This window comes from Melanerpes formicivorus, unplaced genomic scaffold (assembly GCF_026170545.1).
Source record: "Melanerpes formicivorus ecotype bairdi unplaced genomic scaffold, bMelFor1.0.p_v2 SCAF_7, whole genome shotgun sequence".
Classification (NCBI taxonomy): Eukaryota; Metazoa; Chordata; class Aves; order Piciformes; family Picidae; genus Melanerpes; species Melanerpes formicivorus.
The window spans coordinates 22,718,267-22,736,102 of record NW_027142359.1 but is presented as its reverse complement, the minus strand read 5'-3'; the positions used below and the strand labels follow the sequence as shown (position 1 = coordinate 22,736,102).

The 17,836-nt window shown below is 44.1% G+C and overlaps 1 protein-coding gene across 3 annotated transcripts in view; it reads left to right on the top strand.

Annotated features, from left to right (window-relative positions):
* The window catches only part of COP1 (COP1 E3 ubiquitin ligase), a 166,652-nt gene that overhangs the window by 80,938 nt on the left and 67,878 nt on the right, over nt 1–17,836 (top strand). For all 3 annotated transcript variants that reach the window (XM_068141379.1, XM_068141380.1, XM_068141376.1), the window contains exons 14-15: nt 492–573; nt 9,073–9,189. In XM_068141379.1, coding sequence (XP_067997480.1) covers nt 492–573; nt 9,073–9,189 — 199 coding nt within the window. The remainder of the gene's footprint in view (nt 1–491; nt 574–9,072; nt 9,190–17,836) is intronic.

The window sequence follows — 17,836 nt, the reverse complement described above, 5'->3', positions numbered from 1 at the left end:
GAGTGGACAGCACTCAAACACCATAAGTTTTGTTTAGGAACTCAGCAGGAAGGTGAGGATTTCCTGGACTTTGTGAGAAGGTGAAATGTCTTTGAACGAGCATCTTACTGGTAATGGGAGGCACAGCTGTGATCTGCTAGGAAAAGAAGCAGCACACAACAGAACCACAACCAAACGGTGCTGCAAAAGTAGGTCTTCAATGTCAGTTTCCTGAAATCATTACTTTCTTCTTTCCACTATGAAAAACTAAATCATTTTAGGTGTTTCTAATTGGCCTTTTACTGTTTTCTGCTTTCCTGACATGTCTAGCAAGCCACAAGCATTGGTTTGATTGGGAGGAAAGATATTTTTGGAGAAACTGCTAATCACAGGAAAGTTTACTGTCCAGGACTGCTGACAATTCACAGCAAAATATGGGATTTTTTTTCTTTTACTGTTTTACCAAATTACAGCTCACTGCTTTGCAATATTTTGCTGTTTTCTCTAAACAGGAGCATGAGAAAAGATGCTGGAGTGTTGACTTCAACTTGATGGACCCAAAGCTATTGGCTTCAGGCTCTGATGATGCCAAAGGTATTTCTCTTCTCTATCTTCAACGGTTCACACTCTGTGTATTCCCTTGAGGAAGAAAAATATGACATTTCAAGCAGCTGATTCCTCAGCTGCCTTCAGTATCGTTGTTGTAATGTGTAAAGGTATTACTGAACCCTCTCTTAGAGAAAGAGAGGCTTTGTTTGGATTAAGATTTCTTGGTACAATGTTCTCATTTTTCAGGTAATATGCTCTCTAGCTAGCATTTTCCAGGACACTAAACAAAGCAAAATGTGTTTTAACATTAGTTAAGCTTGTTGAGTTAAAGCCTTAGGGCCTTTCAAAGGAGCAGCATGTATTTATATTTCAAAAATGAGCTTGTTGAGGAGAAAGAGCAGAAGTTAAAAATGCCTGCTGCTGTTTTACCTGTAGCTCTGAATATTAAAAGACTGTGTGCACTGAGAGGCATCCTGCTTTCATGATGTGCAGTGTGTTTCTCAGAGCTTTATGAGGTCTGGTGGTGGGCTGAATGGGAGTGCTGGGAGCAACACTCAAGCTTTGCGGGGACCTGCGGGGTCCATTTGACAAAGGGCTTTAGGAGAACCCTTAAGACAAGCCCTTTCTCGGCTTACTGACAGAAAAATGTTCCTCTTTAGAAGTTTCTTAAGTCTTCTTCAAAGACAAACATAGCACTGAGTGATATGTAGTGTTCTTCATCACTAATGAAGAAGATTTTACCTGCGATATGTTTACAATATCAAATTAGGAGTTATTAGGCAGCAAGAGGTTTAGAGTTCCTCTCGCCTTCAGTGGGGATCAGCTTTCCTAGATGGGCTGATACAGCCCATGATTTGCTTTGAAACAAGACATTTTTTCCTCAACATTAAACCTTGCAAGTTGTTTCTCCCACTTGTAAAATGCTTTCAAATCCTGTTTCAAATGAAAGCTGTGTTAGTGTTCCTCAGTTGCATTTGGCACTCTCAATGTAGCTGCTAATATTATTTGTAAAACTCTGCTTAGGTGAGTGTTTTATATTTAAGGGAGGTTTTATCTATTTAAGGGAGGTTTTAAATATTTTTTGATACAATTCTCCTTACCCTTTTTTGTGGAAGTCAAGAGCGTTTTCTGTGTGCTTAAATGTAGCAGGAGGGAACATTCACCTTGTAAATTATCAACCTCTTCATCACGTTGCTCCCTACTCATGCTATGCATTTGAAAAGGCTTATCTGCCAGGTAGACTTGCATTTATTAGCATGTTAACAAGTTGTCCAGCATTGCAAAGCCAGCTGCAAGCAGAGCTCCTGTCTCTAGTCTAACAGTTCTGTTCTTCAGTAATTGTCTCTCAAAGTGCAGTGTTTATGTAGAAATTATTGTAATGAAGTCTGCAGATCTGCTTAACTTCTGTTGCGATTCACAAAGGGTCTTTTGAAGGTGTACTGGGGTTTTGGTGAATAAAACTGGGCTGAAACATTTTTATCATGGAATCATAAAATCCTTTTGGTTGGAAGAGTGCTTTAAGATCAGCAAGTCCAATAATTAACCCAGCACTGCCAGGTCACAATGAAACCATGTCCCTCAACACCACATCCATACATCTTTGAAATCCCTCCAGGTGATGGAGATTCCACCACTGTCCTGAGCAGCCTGATCCCGGGATTCACAACCCTTAGAGGGAAGAAATTGTTCCTAATATCCAACCTAAACCTTCTATGGTGCAACTTTTAGTCTGTTTCCACATATCCTATGGCTTTTTACTTGGGAGAAGAGACCCACCCCCATGTGTAACCTGATCTAGGTGAACCTGCTTTAGGAGAGGGGTTGGACTTAGATGATCTCCAAAGATCACTTCCAATGGCTACCATCCTGTGTCTCTGGGGATATAATAATACATGTTTGGCCAGATGCAACATCTGGTAGGAAAGCCAAAATCTATGCACATTTCTGTCCTCTTCTCTGCTTGTTTGGGGCCACACAGGGCTTTCTGACAAGCAGTCTCAGTGCTGATGGATATTGGTGTGACCAGAGCAATTTAAGCTAATCTTGCTCTGCTTCCCCAGAAAGCACGAGTGTTAACATTTTCCTGTCAAGTGATCAGGACGAGCCAGCAGCTAAAGTGACAGCTTTGCCAGTTCTTCCCGTGTGCTTGTGTACCTGCCTGTCTCTCCTCGGTCTTTTCAAGTTGGAAGCTAATTTTTAAAGTGCTCAGTAGGCATCTATTGGGGAAGGAACTTTTCATCAGTGCTTCACAGCTGTCTCTGCCAGGGCTTGGGCACAGCAAAGTGGGTGCTAACAAATAAAGTGCTATTAGGGGTAAAATTAGAAACAACATCCTTGGGCTGCAGGTCCTGCTTTGTCCTCATTGCTACATGAAGATAATCCAGGATGCTTATTTGTGGAAAATCTTTCTCCTTTAATAGCAGATAATGAGAGCATAAAAGCATTATTGTATTTGAAGTAACTACTGTCTGTATGCAAGCTTTGCTTTTATCTACAGTTGTCATGCCCTTCCCTTTTAAAGAAGGTAAAGGTAGTTGTGTGTCGCTATAGAGATCCAAAGATGTTCACCAACTAGACAGCAGTGAGGAAAATTGAAGTGTTTACTTGTGCTACAAGTAGCTTGTGGAAACAGTACAGGCTTAATTTCGGTTCTTTTTATGCACATAACAATGGCAGAAGCTATGGTTCTCATCCAAGTAAGAAATGGTGGTGATGATGTTGTGTTGGTTGGGTTTTCTTGTTGTTGCTTTTTTTTTGGTGGGGTTCTGCTATTTGAGCAGAGAAAAATTTTGTGTTGTGGAGGCAGAATGATGCCATTGAAGTGCCAGGCTGGGACCTGGAGCTACTGCACTTAGCTAATGACTTAAAGCTGCTTCTCAACCAGCATCCCTATCTGTTCTGGGTTGGGATGTAAGTTTAATGGCCATGGTGAAGTTAGATGAAATAAAGCAAAATATTTTGCCTTATGGGTGGAATTTAAGTCTCCACCGTGGCAGAGATCTTTTGTGGGGTGATGAAGCATTTTTCTACTCTGGGGTGGTTTTGGAAGCTCAAGGAGGGAGTACAAGCAGTACTGACTGCTTTTATGTCCTCTCTGTGAGCTGTAGTCTCATCATTATTTTGGGGCTCAAAATGGAGAAATGGAACAGAACTGGAGAGCCTGAGAGCTTTGAACTTGAGTGAGAGGTTACCTTTCAGTGTATCATGGCAAGGAGGAATATAAACATCTGTTTCATTACAAGTGAGGAAAGTAATTTCTGTGTTGCCTTGGTAAGTGACACCATGGGTGCTAATCCTTCAGCTGTTTTTTGCCCTGAATTCAGTGGGGCAGAGCAGATCTTCAGGGCTGGCTTCATAAAAAAGCATGACCTTTCAGAGAGGTAATTAACCTGACATCTATAGATCTGAGTTTGGTCATCAGCTTTGTTAAAGATTTTGAGGAGTGTTTGGGGTTTTATTTTCAGTGATACTTAATTCCTTCAGCTTCTGTTGACTTTGAGTTATAGGTGTTTATTGCTCTTAAAATATCAGGTTGAACTTTCAGTTTGCTTATTTTCCTGGCTTAAAGAAGTTCAGTAATTTCCTCGAGATCTGTGGGGTGGTAGAATTCAATTGGGAATATCTTGAAAGGTCAAGAAGCTGGTAGTCAAAATACCAAGCAAAATACCTGCCTGTGTCTTATGTGAGGAGGGATATCCCATGGTCATTGCCTACCAACAGTCATCAGTTAACATCATCATCCTCCTGACCTGCACAAGGCAGTGCAGCAAAAAATTTTGCCCAGCAGGAAAATTCAGCAGCTTCCTCCTTTCCTAGAGATTCCTCAAATCTGTGCCAACAAGTTTTCTGATAGCATTATCTTGTTTTGTGTTACAGCTTTTGGGTTTTTAATTAACAGCAGTCTCTCCATCACAAGACCAGATAAGAGTTGCAGGAATGATAGGCTGGATGAAATATCACAGTAAGATCCCAGAGTGGTAGGGGGTGGAAGGGATCAAGTTCAACTCCCCTGCCAAGGCAGGTTCAGCTAGAGAAGGTCACACAGGGATACATCCAGTCAGGTTTTGAATGTCTCCAGAGAAGGAGGCTCCACAACATCAATATCCTTACTCGCTGCTTACCAGCTGTGTACATCGACACCTTCAGCTATTGCAGTACAGGCTTCAGCCTCTATTAGTCAGTGTTCAGACACAAAACATCTGTATAGAATCATTAAGGTTGGAAAAGACCTTTAAGATCATCAAGTCCAACCATAACTCAACTGTCGTGACCACTAAACTATATCAAAGAGGAGGCTCAGAGGTGACCTCATTGCCCTCTACAACTACGTGAAAGGTGGTTGTAGCCGGGAAGGGGTTGGTCTCTTCTCCCAGGCAACCAGCACCAGAATAAGAGGACATAGTCTCAAGCTGCGCCAGGGGAGGTTTAGGCTCGAAGTGAGGAGAAAGTTCTTCACCGAGCGAGTCGTTCGTCATTGGAATGTGCTGCCCAGGGAGGTGGTGGAGTCACTGTCCCTGGAGGCGTTCAAGAGGAGATTGGACGTGGCACTTGGTGCCATGGTCTAGTCCTGAGGTCTGTGTTGTTAGGTTGGACTCGATGATCCTTGAGGTCTCTTCTAACCTTAGTTATACTGTGATACTGTGATATCCTGAAGCACCACTTGGAACACCTCCAGGGATGGCAACTTCACCATCTTTCTGAGCAGCCTGCTCCAATGCCTGATCACTCTTGCAGTGAAGAAATTTTTCCTAACATCCAACCTAAACCTCCCCTGGCACAACATAAACCCATTTCCTCTCATCTGATTGCTAGTTACTTCGGAGATGAGACCAACACTGGCCTCTCACTACACCCTTCTTTCCTGTAATTGTAGAGAGCAATAAGATCTGCCCTTAGTCTTTGGGTTGGAAAGGACCTTAAAGATCATCTAGTTCCAACCCCTTACCATAGGCAGTTCATCATGAGGGTGGAGAGGCACTGAACAGGTTGTCTAGAGAAGTTGTGGAGGTTTCAATCCTGAAAGTGTTCAAAGGCAGGTTGGATGGGGCCTTGATCAAGCTCTTCTGGTAGGAGGTGTTCTTGCCCATGGCAGGGTAGTTGGAACTAGATGATCTTTAAGGTCTCTTCCAACCCAAGCCATTCTAAGATTCTATGGAAATATTTGGCTGTAGACAAGCATGTCTGTCAGCAGCTGCAAAATTAGGAAACATATGCTTTGAGAACATGTGTTTTAGAAACAGTCAATCTCAGATGGTTGCTTGCTTCATCAGCACAACTCTAGGTGTTACCAAGACATCTGTACTTTGTGTAATTACTGCCTCGACCTCAGCAAGATTGCTGAAAGCTGCAGCAAATAAACTCTACCCTTCTGAATTATGTTTTATTAACCTGTCAGTTCTTCTTAAAAAATAATGGGCAGTTCTAGGTAAAACTTGACATGTTTCATTAGGTGGTGTTATATGTGGCATAGATTCCTTTTTTATGGCACTGACTAATATCTAATTGGAGCCCAGCGTATCCCACGGCACTTAGATCACACAAATTGCAGGCTTTAATCTGTGTCTGTCAGTTGTAACGAATGTTATGATGGCTCTGAGCACGTGGGCTGACTCTTCCCCGCTTAGGACTTGAAGAACTTGGTTGAAAGAAGGAGCTAAGTTGAAACTGAGCCCTCAATTAGCTTTTTGCTATAAAAGTGAGACCAGGTGGCTGTTGGTTTGGTAGGTGAGCAGCTTGTCTCCTTTGGATAGGGACTGTTTACAATGGCTTGTAGTGATAGGATGAGAGGGAAGGGATTGTTGCATGAGGGGAGCAGATTTACACTGGATATTACAAATTCAGTGAGGGTGGTGAGACACTGGAACAGATTGTGGATGCCCCCTCCCTGAAGTTGTTCAAGGCCAAGTTGGAAGGGACCTTGAGCAGTGTGGTCTAGTGGAAGGTGCCCTTGGCCATGGCAGTGTGATTGGATCTAGATGATCTTTAAGGTCCTGTGATGGTTTAAGCCTTAAATGGGAGTTAAGAGCTCGGATGGGGGCAAGGCTGAGAATCTCTCCCCCGCTTCCCCCTCCTCCCTCCCGATAGAGAGGGGGAAAAAAAAAGGGAAAGGAGCAAATCCACCAAACAATAATTTGGAGTTGGCTTGGAAGTAGAGAGGTAAACAGTTTTTCTTTAAACAAAACCAAAACAAAAAAATACATATCAATAACAGGTAAGGTTCACAAGAGCAAGGAATAAGGATGGATGGGAGGGGGACAAATAGGAGGAATACAAAACCATTTTTTTTTCTCGGAAGAGGCACAGAGGCAGCCGGGAGAAGGATCAGGCCCGACCACGTGGCAGAGGAGCAGGAGGGCAGCCGCAGTAGCTCTTATCCAGGAGAGGCAGGAGAGGCCAAAAGGAGAACTAATGACCCCAATGCCTTCCCTTTTATACTGTAGCTGGGCAGGGAGGGGGGAGTGAACAGACTCAGTTTCCTGGGGGAAAATGCCCTGCAGGGAAGGCAAAGCACTTGCAAGCTCTCCCCACTTTGTTTTCAGAAAGGGCATTAACCCACCAGAGGTCCCTTCCAAGCCAAACCATTTTATGAATCTGTGTGGTTTTAGTATTAGATTTGGGCAGAACATCACTGAACTGTGAGACCATGTAGCCTCCTTGCATGCCACATGAAGCGATTGTACCCCTGCGCTCTGCACTGGTGAGGCTACACCGTGAGTACTGTTTTGGGCCTCTCACTACAAGAAAGAAGTTGAGGTGTTGGAGCATGTCTGGTGAAGGGTCTGGAGAACAGGTCTGCTGAGAAGTGGCTGAGGAAACTGCAGTGGTTTAGTCTGGAGAAGAGTAGGGTGAGGGGAGGCTTCATTGCTGTCTAAAAATCCCTGAAAGGAAGTTGGAATGAGATAGGGGTTTGTCTCTTTTCCCTAATATCTGGCCTGAAATTGCACCAAGAGAGGTTTAGGTTGGATATTAGGAACAATTTCTTTACTGAAAGCGTGGTCAGGTGTTGGAACAGGGAGGTAGTGGACTCCCTGGAGGTCTTTAAGAAACTTGTGGACATGGCACTTTGGGACATGGCCTTGAGGAACCTGGTCTAGTAGGAGGTATCCCTGCACATGGCAGGGTGGTTGGAGCTAGATGATCTTTAAGGTCTCTTCTAAGCCAAACCACTCTCTGATTCTATGATCATGCTTTTTCATTGCTTGCCAAACTATTAAAAAGTAGGTGCACTGCAACAAACCTGCCAGTGTTCCTCTTTTTTTCTGAGCATCTGAAACATCCTTGAGTAATCCTTGTGGAAGCCTTGCTGCTTCTTCAAAGCTCCTGCGAAAGGCTGAGCAAGAGGTGATACAAAGAACTCCTCAGAGTGTGGGGACACAGACCATAAGACAGCTTACCTTTCATGTATTGACTACAGTGGTTAATAAGACTCCTGGTCTTTTGCCATTTTTTTTTGCTCACTTCACCGCCAAAGTGAAGTTCCTGTAAAAAGACAGCAGAGGACCTATTGGCCACAGATATGAGGAAGGCCAGGCAGGTCATGGGAGCTGTTTAAGGGATTAAGCCTTCATGTAGCTCCTGCATGTTCAAACATTAGCTTCAGCTTGCTCTGCTTCCTGCCTCAGCACGCTCACTTGTTGTGATAAGTACAGCACGACCCACTCACCAAGGAAAGGGGGAAGGGAGAACATTTCAAGCCTTAATCTCTGACTTGTAGGTGTCAGTGGGAGTTGATGCCAGTTGATGTTGTCCCCTCAACTGGACTGAGAGCTTTGAATTACAGAATTTATGGGGGGAGTGCCTGGCATTCCTCATCTTTAAGGTTAAAAGGGACTTGAAGTATTTGTGGAGGGTGGGGAAGGCTGAGTTTTGAAAAGCCACAGTGTTGTCTGTTGGTCATCCTGTGAGGCACTAAATGAGTACTTGGGGGAAGGGTTCATTTTGTAGCACAAAGTTTAATCAGTGTTCACACAGTAGGCTGGTAGAACAGTAGTGTTCCTTGTACCAAGGAAATATATCATCATTAGAAGCCAGCACACTGATTTCTTTCCTGTCTGTGCCAGTTTCTTGAGACTAAAACAAGTTGTTCTCACTGGCTGTGCTCAGGCTTACAACTAGGTGTATTTATTCTGCACAAAGCAATTCTGCTGTGGAGGATGGAGTTTTCATGCCAGATAAAGGGCAAGGAACCAAAAAGATGCAAGCCCTCCTGCTCTTGGTGATTTCAGATCTGCACTCCAGTAGCTGTAAAGGCTAAGATTCTAAAATGTGGTTAGTCACTGCTGTGTTCTCAACCATGAGAGATGTGGATGGGCAGTATCTCCTGTGTGTATGGTGGTGAGCAGAATGTTTGCTGTATGCACCCAAAAATGTTCTGAACCTTACCAGCCATCAGCAGGAACTGACTCTTTATGATCTCTATAATCACTTAGTTGGCTTTCCAGACTTTATTTATGAGACAACCAGGGTTTATGCCTTTCAGATGAGGCTGGGGTTTTTTTAGGTTGTGTTTTTGTTGTTTACCTGTGTCTCTTTTTGTTTCTTTAGTGAAGCTCTGGTCTACCAACTTGGACAACTCAGTAGCAAGCATCGAGGCCAAGGCTAATGTGTGTTGTGTCAAATTCAGCCCTTCTTCTCGGTATCACCTAGCTTTTGGCTGTGCAGGTAGGTAAAAGAGGTTTGGGGCAGAGTGATACTGTTCCATTTTTCCTATCTTGTTCTCTCCAATGACATGAGGCTGGCTGCCGTGGCCAGGACCAAGATGTCTTTAGAATTATGGAATTGTTTTGGTTGGAAAAGATGTCTAAGATCATCAAGTCCAACCATTGTGACCATTAAAGCACATACCAAAGTGCCATGTCCACTGTTTCTTGAACATCTCCTGGGACAGTGACCCCATCACCTCCCTAGGCAGCCTGTTCCAATGCCTGACCACACTTTCAGGAAAGAAATTTTTCCTGCTCTCCAACCTAAACCTCCCCTGGCAGTTTCAGGCCATTTCCTCTTGTTCTATCACCTGGTAGCCGGGAAAAGAGTCCGACCCCCCACCTCACTGCAACCTCCTTTCGGGGAGTTGCAGTACAATGCCCCTGAGTAAGGCTTTCAAGTGTGCTGTCACCCAGAAGCCATCGTGATACCCGAGGGTCAGTTTCCTCTTGCAGCCTGACCCTTTAATTTGGGTGTCTCTGCTAGAGATAAAAGCACATGAAAGCAAGACACTCAGGTGTGTTCATAGAGATCACTACAGCAACCAGGCAAAGCTTAGCTTGGAGAGTCTTCCAGCAAAGTTAGTGTATTAATGTGGTGCTAGCTCTTCTTCCTGGTGTAGAGCCTTGCTCTATAAACATGACAAAGCCATACTGGGCGTTTAACTGGTTTGACTGAGATGTGCTGCAAAGCAGCGGCGCTGCATGCTTCCCGGGGCTGCAACTACAATGCCTGTGGGTGGGCTTGTGTTTTCCTAGTGGGCAAAGATCACTGCTAATGTGTTTTTTGAAGCAGTCAGTGGGGAAGGCATGATGAGCCTTTTATTCACTTAGATTAAATAGTTCTTGGTGATAATACAAAGATTGGAGAGCAGAGCAGGTATCGCTTTGGGAGGAAACTGTCTCACGCTCTGCATGCAGCAACTGAAGCACTGAGGTCCCTATAAATGTTTAACCAACTCTGCATTTCCTTTCTCCTTGGGGTGTTTTAATGCACTTGTAACTAGGTGTTCTGACAACAGTTGCTATCTCTGGACTTGGAGAGATACGGTGATCATTCTTGCAATCATGGGTTTGCCATTTCATCTTGGTGTGCTCACCACCAGCCTGATTTTACTTCCATTGTGACTCTTTGGGGTGGGGGGGGGGAAATTAATTTGCATTTTGATACTCTTCAAAAGAAAAAGGAAAAAAAAAAAAAGATGGAGTGTGAAATATTGACTTGCTTGACAGGCATCTCACTGAAGTTTAGTGAATTACATGCAAGAATAGAATTGAATTACAATACCTATGAGCAGCATTTGAATGAAAGGGCCTATCTGTGAAAGGCTCTAGGGAAGGATGAGAGCACCAGCTCCAAATGGATCAGCCACTGATTAAAATAGATACAGAAAAGCACCACGGAGCAGAATCCTTCCTGATAAATCAGTAACTGAGATTCCACCTGAAAGGCAGAGGAGCACAGATGAATCTGTGAAGGCTTTTGGAGCCATAGGATGCGTGGGATGGAAGCAGATAGGAATGTCTTTATCCCTCCACTCACACCTACTAAACCACAATGGGCTCATCTTCAACAGCAGTGTTTGGGGAAGAAGCGTTAGCAAGCGCCAGGGGTTCTGTGGAGGTTTTAAATGACGACATGTGCATGTTTATGATCTAGAGAATGCCAAGGGTTGAAATGGTGTTTGTACTGGGGAAGAAGGTAAAGGGGGGAGAGGAGATAAAATTTTAAAAGTGTTTACATCTGCCTGATGCTTGGTAATTGAGTCTCTAAATAAAACTGAAATGGATATTTAACTATGATTGCTGAAACAATTATGTGGAGTAATTGAACTGATGGGAATGACTTTCCACAAAGGAATTCTAATCGATCTTTCAGCCCTGAATGCATGTGGAAAAACAGCTTGTGAAATTAAAAGAAATACTGGAATCTTGAGAGATGGTGCTTCTGAACTCCTAAAAAGGAAAAAAGTTGGAGCAAAGAAATGAGTTAAGCCTACTTTCACAGTCCTTAGAGTGAACTAGTCTTATCTGGATGGTCAGAAAGCTGCCTAGCAGAGAAAGACCTCAAGGCAGTCTGAGTATGAGTCAGCGTGTGCAAAGGTGGCCAAGAAAGCCAACAGCATCCTGGCCTAGATCAGCAACAGTGTGGCCAACATGTTAGGGCAGTGACTTACCCCCGTACTGGGCACTGGTGACGCCACACCTTGACTGCTGTGTTCAGGTTTGGAGCCTTCCCTACAAGGTGTTGAAACAGGTCCAGAGAAGGGCCATAAAGCTGGTGAAGGGTCTGGAACACGAGTCTTGTGAGGAGTGGTTGTGGGAACTGGGGCAGTTCAGCCTGGAGAAAAGGAGGTTGAGGGAAGACCGCATTGCTCTCTACAACTCTCTGAAAGGAGGCTGGAGCTTGGTGGGTGTTGGTGTCTTTTGTCTGGTAATGAGTGATAGGAGAAGAGGAAAGGGCCTCAAGTTGTACAAGGGAGGTTTACATTGGACATTAGAAGAGAATTCTTCCTGGAAAGGGTTCTCGAACACTGGAACAGGCTTCCCAGGGAGGTGGTTGAATCCCTGTCCCTGGAGGTGTTTAAAAGCTGCAGAGATGTGGAGCTGAGGGCTGTGGTTTAGCACCAGCCCTGGTAAGAGTTAGAGAATGGCTGCACTTGATGAACTTAAAGGTCTTTTCCAACCAAAAGTATTCTATGGTTCTGTGATATGTTTGGAGACAAAGGGTTTTCTCCTCCATCACATGCAGCTGGTCATATTTAAGAATTTAGTCTATAAAATAAGCAATCTAACTTTTAAATAGCTGGATTTGTCACGTGGGCTGTAAAATTAATAAAGGAACAGTTAAAGCTGGTTTCCTTGAGTAAAAATTGGAAGGGGAAAAAAAAGGGGGGGTGGATTGTGCACACTGACTTGGCCATTCCAAGCTAATTTGGTAACCACTGTGGTGGGCAGCTTTAGAAATCTGTCCTGGCCCTGCCTTGGCTCCTTGACATGTTAAGATGATTTTTAGGTTTGAAAATTGCTTCAGTTTATTCATTCAGTGATTTAGTCGGTGGTAAGCCAGCCAGGACTTCCCAACACTGCATCCTCACAAGTTTTGTGCAGCATTTAGGCAGGAGTGCTGCTCCTGTGCTTATTTGATGGAACTTCATGCTATATATGTGTCTATGCTTGTGTTTTTTACATATTTATAGACTTAGGACTTGATGAGATAAGCAATTGATGAAATGGTTGGCGGAGGTGGAAGTATTGGTACTTAATATTTGAGGTATAGAAAGAGGAAGTAAATTGACTTAATATACCACTATTAAATTACTAAACATAGATGTTTCAGTTCCCCTCCTTTCTCTGTATGCAGAATAGCTATCAAGCTAACCTGGCATGCTTTAGCAAGGCAGTTCTGACTCCAAGTCTGTGTTTTTTCAGTGTTAATATTTCTGAAATTATTATTGCTTTCCCCCCCCATTTTCATCTCCTGTTTTGTTTCAGGGTCTTTCTTAACCATCCATGTGAGGTCTTGTTCTTTCACACCTTGCTTAAGGAAACATTTTCTTCTGCCCTTGACAAATACATCTCACCTACTTGCATCCATCTATTCAGTGGATTTTACTAATTGGATGCTTTAACTAAATCAGCATCTCTGTTCTGCTTTTCCCTTTGCATTCTCCACAGAGATAAGATGGATATCTTAAGGTCCTTTCTACCCTGTCTCTGGTCTGTCTCGCTTCTCCTCTGTCATGTCTGTGGGCTCATCTCTGCCCATGGTGCCATATTGTGCATGGGTAAAAGATTCAGAGAGGTAGCTTTGTGCTTTCTCTCACTTTCTCCAATGTTAGAAGAAAAATAGAAAGGAAGATACTTCAGTGCCATTGAGGTTTGCCAACGTGCCATGAGTTAAGGGGAGCCTTATTGCAGCCTTTCAGTGCCGAAAGAACCACAGAATCACACAATGGTAGGGGTTGGAAGGGACCTCCAGAGATCATCTAGTCCAAACCCCTCTGCCAAAGCTGGATCACCTAGGGCAGGCCACACAGGAACACATCCAGGTTGTCTTGGAAAGGCTTCAGAGAAGGAGGCTTTAATAGTTAAAGATGGGGACAGTCTTTTATCAGGATCTGTTGTGACAGGACAGGGGTTGATGGGTTTAAACTTAAAAATGGGAGGCTCAAACTAGAGATGAGGAAGAGTTTGCTGGGGTTTTTTTTACAGTGAGGGTGGTGAAACACTGACCCAGGTTGCCTAGAGAGGTGGTAGATCTGCCATCCCTGGAATTAATAATCTTGTTGAGGTTAGATGAGGCTCTGAGTAATGTGATGTAGTTGAAGATGTCACTGCTGACTGTAGGGGAGTTGGACTGGATGACCTCTAAAGCTCTCTTTCAAACTAAGCTATTCTATGAGCTGATGCAGCCGCCTCTTGCAGTGGTCTCATTGCCCTTTTGTTCTCTGTGTGGCTCTATCTGCTGAGGACCTCTGGTCCTCAAACTGAGGTTTTTTTGGGGTGGAAAGGACTATTCTGCACATCCAGTACTGAGTGTGATGGCAGCTTGGCCCTCATCTGTGTCCCTCAGTTGTACTGCAGTGCAGATAGGCAGTCATGTGCCTTTAGCTCCAGGGCTCTGTAGGAAGCTCAGAACCAGAAGTCTTGGTTTAAAAGAAGCATCTCCACCTGCAGTTGAGTTTTTATGTTGTATTGGCAAGTAAAAGGAGTGAACTGATGATATAGTTTTTGATCAAATTGATAAGCCAGAAATATTATAAAATATGTATTAATTATAAAAAAATATTTTCCTGAGCCAATTTGATCCAGGTTCATTTGCTCAGTTGATGATAGGTTAATTACACACAATAGGATGCTAACAGTGGAGTAACAGTCTAGGAAAATCAGAACTTGGAATACAGAGGAACAAACTGGAAACTTCTTGTAAGCATGAAAACCAACAGCGGTGCTGCCCCGGGTGGCAAGATGGACCTCCTCAGGTTCACAACAGAGCTAACCCTGACAGATAAACAGGCTATAAACATTAGAAATAACCAGGTAAATTCGTGTAAATTACTCACAAACCACTGAGCTGTTAACTACCAAAACCTTTGCTGAATGAAGCAATGCTCTGAGTTTGCATTTGTGATCCAAAAGGCAGGAATAATCTAAAAGGTAGTATCTAAAATTAGAAGAAGTGAGAGGGAGTGAGACATGCTGCTGTAGTGGGGATCTAAACACTATGCTGCTGGGACAAAAGAAGCTAATTGCTCTGGAGACAGGAGCAGGAGTTAGGCGCTTGTCGCTGCCTCGAATCCCATTAACGAACCGGGGCAGGGGGAGAAAATGAGAGAGATGAGAGAAGAGAAAGAACAAAGATGTGGGCTCTGAAATCTTCCCCTATAAATTCTCTTTTTGAAAACTGACTGGCTCAATGGCACATTAGTTATTCAAATGCCACCAATCAGTTCAAAATGTGGCATGGCAGGCAAAACTGCACACACCTTCTCATACAGTGTCTGACACATGCAGCTGCCTTTCTGAAACGTGAGGCTGCGGGTCCAGCTTCCACTCCCTCCAGGCAGCCTTAACGGTGCCTGCCTATTGGCTCCTCAACCTCAAACCTGGACCCTGCAACCAGGAGGGAGGAGAAAGGGCAGTCGCTAAACAGGTTTAGCTGGCTTGTTAATGCCTCGTCCAGGACAACTGAGAACTGTGCTGATGGGTCCTGAAGCAAGGGCAAGCTGTGAACCCTGTGGCAAAGTGAGCAAAACAGACGTTATTGCTCCAGCAGCTTTGGTTGTGCTCCTCTCCCTGATGAGACCACGTTGACTCTGCTAAACTGCTTGCTGCTGTTTTCAGCCCTTTCCCCTTGTGCAGAGTTCCTCTGCAGGTCTCTGCCCATCATTGGCAGCAGCAGGACAATATGAATCAACTGCTTTGAACATGAAACAACTGTAGATTGAGAGATTTGGGGTTGTTCAGCCTGGAGAGAAGGCTCCAGGGAGACCTTGCTGCATTTTAATACTTAAAGGGGCTTGTAAGAAAAATAGGAAGGGACTCTTTGTCAGGGAGTGTAGTGATAGATGATGGGTAATGTTTTTAAACTGAGAGTAGATTTAGATGAGATATTAGTAAAAATCTTCACTGGGATAGGTTGCCTAGAAAGGTTGTAGATGCCCCCTCCTCAAAGTGTTCAAGGCCAGGTTGGATGAGAGTTTGAGCAACCTGATCTAGGGTAAGCTGTCCCTGCCTGTGTGTGGGGGTGAAATTATATGACCTTTAAGGTCCCTTCCAATAATGCCTCCTGAGAAAGCCAAGGTGTGGGGTTGATTTATGTGGATCTCTTGGTCAAACCCTCTGTGTTTCAGTGTATTAGTTAGCCCACATGAGCAGCAATAATGGAAGGAGTTACTGTGATGCTTTGATTTAGATGTAGCCATGGTCAAAACTGTTACTGGACTGTGTATCCCTGTATGGAGCACTCTCCTTTGATAGGGAGGTCTGGATTTTCTTCAAATGCCATAGAAAAAACAGTCTTCAGTTGTCGCTGTAGAAGCAAATCCCAGGATTACCATCTTATATGGCTGATATATGTTTCTTTTCTGGGCTCTTCACTCTGAAAGCTTTTAGATGACCAAAAGTTCATTTTGGTACCTTAAAACAGAACAAATGAGCAATAAACTGGAAATAGAGCCTGTATAAGAGAGGAATGGATATTTGGGTTGGGAAATAATTCTCCTGAAATCAGACAGGCACTTCAGGTGAGAGGGAAGCAGCCTGATAAAATCTGTTGCAGTGGAGAGGGCATATAAAGAAGAAAAGATCCCCTTTTTGTCTGGTGCTTTAATAAAATACTCTATTTGCATGCTTAACTGAGTTGAAACACTGGGGCAGTATAAACTGTGATCACTGCCGAATACCAAATCAGGTAATTTTGTGGCCTTTTCCTTCTTTTTAAAAATAGATGGGGTTTTATCCTGAAATTAGGATATAAATCATGCCTGAAGTTGTTATTGTTCTGCCTCAGCAATGGCATTGATGCCCTCAACCCCATATATTTTCTAGCAGTGCCATTTCCCCTGCTTTAAAAACAAAACCAAAGGCTGAAAATGCATGCAGTGTGTGCAGCTTGAACGTCCAAGCTGTGCAGCCTGGGTGAGATCAGTGTGTCTGCTAAGTCCAATGAGCTCAGAGTAGCTATTGATAGTGGCGAGGCTTTATTCCTGGCGTGCTGTAATGCTGTCAGCAGCTACCACTGACCTTTCATTTCCCATATATTATGCAGAGATCATGGCATCAAAACTTCAGATTCCTGAGCTCTTAACACATTAAGTGCATCATCTTCCTGCATGCTGAATTTTATCCATGTAGGACCTGGAGATGCAGCAGGTTGGATTAGGGGATGAGAGGGGCTCCTCAGGGCTGCAGATACACAGGATCAAGCATGTCCTCTCCTCTCTCCAGGAGCTTCACAAGATAAAGGGAATCTGTGGGCAAGTAGAGATGGATGGAAGAGAGCAACAGAACAGCTCTCAACGTGGTCAGAGCTTAAGTTTTTGCTGGGTCAGTTTTCATAGAATCATATAATGGTTTGGTTTGGAAGGGACCTTGAAAGATCATCCAGTTCCAACCTCCCTGCCATGGTGGGGGACACACCCTCCACCAGACTGCGTTGCTCAAGGCCTTGTTTAACCTGGCGTTGAACATCACATCAGAACTTTGCTGGGCAACCTGTTCCAGTGCCTCATCACATTTTAACTTTGGGCAGATCTCTAAACCACTTCACTGAGGTGTTGCAAACCCTTGCTACTGTGAGTTCAGGCGAAGTGACTATGGCAGGGAAAACACAAGGCAGTGCTAATGTTGATTTTGCTCCTTACAGTCCCAGAGTTTGAGACTACCTGTGCTGGGGATAACCTCCTCCCTCCTGAACATTCTCAGTTTTGCTTTCCTGTCTCGTCCTTCATACTGGCAACTGTGTGGCCAGAACTGAAATGCCTTTTTCTGGATCATCTCATATCCTGATCATAGAGCAACAGTGACAGCCCCAGACAAGCTGGTGCTTTTTGCAGCCTGAATTAGCTAACAAGGGGCAAATCTTCAGAGAATGTGAGTTCTCCTAATGCTGAGGTTTGTACTCCTTCTTGCCTACTCTGTCTCTCCAACTTGTTCCTTTCACAGAATGGTAGGAGTTGGAAGTGACCTCTGGAGATCTAGTCCAATTCTCCTGCTAAAGCAGGATCACCTAGGAACATGTCTAGCTGGGTTTTGAATGCCTCTAGAGACACAAACCCCACAACCTCTCTGGGCAGCCTGTACCACTGCTCTGCCACCCTCAAAGCATTTTTTCCTTATGTTTACATGGAAGCTCCTGTATTCCACTTTGCATCCATTGCCCCTTGTCCTGTCACTGGACACCACTGAGAAGAGTCTGGCTTCATCCTCTTGGTGCTCACCTTTTATTACTGAGCAATAATGAGGTCCCCTCTCAGTCTCCTGTTCTCCAGGCTAAACAGCCCCAGGTATTTCAGCCTTTCCCCTAACTTAGATGTTCCAGTCCTCTCGGCATCTCTCTGGCTTTCTGCTGGACTCTCTCCAGTAGTTTCTTGTCCTTGAAC